At 42.7% G+C, this 4,863-nt stretch overlaps 1 protein-coding gene across 1 annotated transcript; it reads left to right on the top strand.

Moving 5' to 3' along the window:
* Positions 1–1,598: 1,598 nt before the first annotated feature.
* Positions 1,599–4,188, top strand: LOC112076477 (carbonic anhydrase 6-like; the record flags this gene model as incomplete). The annotated part of the gene is made up of 4 exons (XM_024143244.2): positions 1,599–1,733; positions 2,418–2,597; positions 2,991–3,139; positions 4,093–4,188. Coding segments are annotated over exons 1-4 (510 nt in total), but the record flags the coding sequence as incomplete, so codon positions are not given.
* Positions 4,189–4,863: the final 675 nt, after the last annotated feature.

Here is a 4,863-nt window from a genome sequence, read left to right as displayed (position 1 = left end):
ATTCCCTGGGTATGATGATCGTGGCCCATTCCAAATTAATCCTCAGTTAAAGCTAGAATCCTTAGTCACTCCATCCATTTTGGACTTAGAAATTAACGACATCTACCATTTGATTGTTGAAGAATATAACTTAAAAATGCTTTGTGAGCTTAGTTCCACTGTCACACACCATGAGAACCCAACATAGAAGCTTGTTTTACTCCGATGTTGTAAACAATGTAAACGTAAACAAATAATGTATAGCCTGAAAACATGGTTCAAACTATAGTGTTGATATCATGGATGGTCAGTCCTTGCGCTGTCTGTGAATTTGAGAGTAGTTACATTTCTCCAGCCCCATGCCTTAGCTTTTTAGCAAAAACAAGGGTGTGGAGATTATTTTGTTATTTTGTTCAATGAAGGATTCTAGCTTAAGCTAAACTTAACAATATTATGTACACCGTATAGAATTTACAACAATAATAGAGGAGAGAGAAGAGAGAGAGAGAGAGAGAGAGAGAGAGAGAGAGAGAGAGAGAGAGAGGAGAGAGAGAGAGGAGAGAGAGAGAGAGAGAAGAGAGAGCAGTTAAAGTAGAAAGTCCAGACCATAACATTTCAGTCCATAGAACTCTCACACCTCAAAACCAAAAATGTATATGTTAATATGTGTATACAATGAGCCACAATTGGGGCAGGGTGTCATGGCCGTCGTTGATGGAAGACCAAAGTGCAGCGTGGTGAGCGTACATATTCCTTTATTTAATAATGTCGCCAACAAAACAACAAATGAAAAACAACCGTGAAGCTTACAGGGCATTAGTGCCAATAACAACGTTAACTACCCACACTGAAAGGAGGGAAAAAGGGCTACCTAAGTATGTTCCCAATCAGAGACAACGATAGACAGCTGTCCCTGATTGAGAACCATACCTGGCCAAAACATAGAAATAAAGAAACATAGAAAACAAAACATAGGAATGCCCACCCCAAATCACACCCTAGAGACATTAAAAGGCTCTCTAAGGTCAGGGCGTGACAGTATCTCTACCGCTCCTGCCTTCTCTAGAGAGTTGAAAACAGCAGGTCTGGGACAGGTAGCACGTCCGGTGAACAGGTCAGGGCGTGACACAGTGTGCCATTGCCATTTCATGTGTGAAACATTTGGTAAAAGCTGAATTAGCAATAGTCAACCAGAGATACAATTTGAAAAACTAGATTACTTCTTGGATTACTTTTCAGAAAGGATGTTTACAACATTTTGTTTTATTCTCAATGACATTCAATTCAGAATTGAACAAAGGTACAAATTGAAGTTTACTCTACCTGAGTCTGAGCACCAATCAGAGACCACTATGATGACACACCAAATGATGACCACCTTTTTTGTCTTCTCATGCCTCTTAAGGGGAAAGTAATCCAAAAGTAATCAGATTACATTACTTCGTTTGGGTAGTCGAAAAGTTACGCTACTGATTGCGGTTTTGGACAGGTAACTAGTAACGGATTACAATTAGAAAGTAACCCACCCAACCCTGTCTGTGACTGAGCAGCGGGGAGCAGTTGGCCCCGGGGGCGTTGGATTCGCAGAAGTTTCAATACCTCCTTTCAGTCGCAGTCAGTGAGAGAGAGAGAGAGAGAGGTGTTTTGTGTCAAGAGGATTTCCATTGAAATGGAGTGTTTCAGTCTTTTGGTTCAGTTGATGTTGGTAAGCGTTGCCTCTGCCGGGATAGATGGAATACATTGGTCATATACAGGTACGTATTTATTCATTTATGACCTATTCCATAGTTATCTGTCGTTTTTATTGGACTCCAAATCCCTAGAAAGACCCCCAAAAGTCTTAAACTCATTAAAACAAATGTTCTTCATTTCAATTCATTATTCATTTATTAAAGATAATGAACTCTTAACTCTGAAGAATGATGAAGAGATAGAGAGTTTGAGAATATAATAACAGTGACTGAAGGTTTTTGCAATGTGTTATTGCTGTTTAAATCAGTCATCGTGATGACAAACAGGAACACGAACTTGATGATCAGGCACTGTATGTGATTATAGCTATGGAGGATAGGTAGGTCATTATCGTATTGTGTAACGTCTGTGCCCTTCAACCTGTCATTTGGTTCATGATGCAGAGTACACTGTACCACCTCTCTTACAAACCACCGGTCAGATATTCGTTTTTTTTTAACAGGTTTTGTGATTACACCAAGGTGTTGTGAAGGTATGCCTACAGGGAGAACAGTAGGACTTTATACAATATCAGTCAGGGTACTTTGCCCCCCCCCCCCCCCCCTTCTCTTCCCCAACTGTCTGCTTGGACTGTAGTTGGACGCGTGGGCAGCCAATGAAAATAGTGTGGCCAAGTTTACATTGTTGCCTTCTTTATCATCGTCCGTTCTAATCCACCCGCGCCATTCCGTTTCTCCCGACGTCAGAAGGGGCCCTGGACCAAGTGCACTGGGCGGAGAACTATCCTGCGTGCGGTGGCCGGAAACAGTCCCCCATTGACATCCAGAGGCAGAACGTGCGACACAACCCCCACATGATACACCTAGAGCTCACCGGATATGACGCTCAGAAGGGTAACTTCCTCATGAAAAACAACGGACACTCAGGTAAAAAAAAAAAAGTAGTGGGATGATGTCTGAAATTTGGAGAAAAAAAACCACAAAAAAAACGTCATATTCCCAGTATTAGTCTGTACTGTTTTATTATATTGAATAAACAGTCTATACGTTTTGAGAAAAAAAATGATGGCAACAATAACATCTTTAACCAATGTATCTAAATTAAGTTAGGATGGCTTACTTTAACAACGACACGGCTCAAAATGTGGTCCTGTGTGACTCAGCAGGTAGAGCAAGGCACTTGCAAAAGGCAAGAAATGTGGGTTTGATTCCCGCTGAGGCCACCCACATGTATGCACGCATGACTTGCTTTGGATAAAAGCGTCTGCTGAATGGCTTATGTCATAATGATTAAAAAATGTCTTCTTGTGTTGTGGCCAGTTGAAATCGTCCTCCCTCCCAGCATGGTGATCACCAAGGGTCTCCCCGGGCATTACACGGCCGTCCAGATGCACCTCCACTGGGGCGGCTGGGACCTGGAGGAGAGCGGGGCAGAGCACACCCTGGACGGCATCAGATACATGGCAGAGGTAGGCTAATGCTACAGATACACTACCCCCCCCTCCCCCCCAAAAGACTAATGTACTGTTTCTGAAGGGTGTAAAACAGCGAAACAAATAGAGGTGGGCTTGACTTGACCATATTGGGCCTCAACAGCAGTGTTTCTGCCATCATGACACTCTTTGCCACTCCTTGTCATGCCAACATCACAAGGAGTTGACCTGATAGCATTAACAGATCTGGGACCAGTAATACTGACCGCTACCTCAACAGTGCATCTCAGTGATACTGATCTGGGACCAGGCTGCAGCTACCTCAACAGTGCATCTCAGTAATACTGATCTGGGACCAGGCTACGGCTACCTCAACAGTGCATCTCAGTAATACTGATCTGGGACCAGGCTGCAGCTACCTCAACAGTGCATCTCAGTAATACTGATCTGGGACCAGGCTGCAGCTACCTCAACAGTGCTCTTCTATTCAAGGAGTAATTTATTTGGTTTTGATGTTCCTGGAGGATCATAGGGCCTGTACTAAAGTTATCGAACGTTGCCGGTCTTGGGCTGCTTTCTCACCCTCTAGCCATGACAAGTATATCTTCTAGAGTTGTTGTATGGATAAAGTACAGGTTCGTTTTAGTCACTCGGATTTTCACAAACTGAATTATTGCTGCATAAACATTGTATATGGTGGGTTCCCTTCCAACAGGTTCGTCAATTGGAGCAACTTGCAACTGACAATTCTGATAAACAATGAGGTCATAGGTCAATTAGGACATGTGCCAGATGGGCTGACTCATTTGTAGCCTAGTAGGCCTGTCTAAACTGGGGGTTTTGTGCAAAATTATCATTATTTGGCTAATGATGTGGGCCTCGAGAACCAAGAAAAATGGGCCTGTGAGTTAGAAATGTCTGGGCAGATTTCTGGTCCCAGTTCTTCCCTGTGAACAATGTATTTGTTTTCTTTGTCCTCTGTATTGCAGCTCCACGTTGTCCATTATAACTCTGATAAGTACAAGAGCTTTCAAGAGGCCAGCGACAAGCCTGACGGACTGGCAGTTCTAGCCTTCTTCTTCGAGGTGAGATCTGGTTCTCCATCTTCTTCTTATTATTATTATTTAGGTCCCGCTTTAAATGGCGTTCCGCTAATAAAGGCTTCATAAAGCCTTCATAATGAATTCATAAGCACTACATAAATATATTACAGAGCATCTATAACCGTATGTCGTAAATGTCGCATAACTGTGTGACATAATCATCAATGTCAAATGTGACATATCCCACGCTTTTATTTCTTTCATCACATTCCCAGTGGGTCAGAAGTTTACATACACTCAGTTAGTATTTGGTAGCATTGCCTCTTTATTGTTTAACTTGGGTCAAACATTTAAGGTAGCCATCCACAAGCTTCCCACAATAAGTTGGGTGAATTTTGGCCCATTCCTCCTGACAGAGCTGGTGTAACTGAGTCAGGTTTAAAGGCCTTCTTGCTCGCACACGCTTTTTCAGTTCTGCCCACAAATTTTCTACGGGATTGAGGTCAGGGCTTTGTGATGGCCACTCCAATACCTTGACTTTGTTGTCCTTAAGCCATTTTGCCTCAACTTTGAAAGTATGTTTGGGGTCATTGTTCATTTGCAAGACCCATTTGCGACTTCCTGACTGATGTCTTGAGATGTTACTTCAATATATCCACATCATTTTCCTCTCTCATGATGCCATCTATTTTGTGAAGTGCACCAGTCCCTCCTGCA

The sequence above is a fragment of the Salvelinus sp. IW2-2015 genome, unplaced genomic scaffold, assembly GCF_002910315.2.
Source record: "Salvelinus sp. IW2-2015 unplaced genomic scaffold, ASM291031v2 Un_scaffold3779, whole genome shotgun sequence".
In the NCBI taxonomy this organism is placed as follows: Eukaryota; Metazoa; Chordata; class Actinopteri; order Salmoniformes; family Salmonidae; genus Salvelinus; species Salvelinus sp. IW2-2015.
This window is presented reverse-complemented; position numbering and strand designations above follow the sequence as displayed.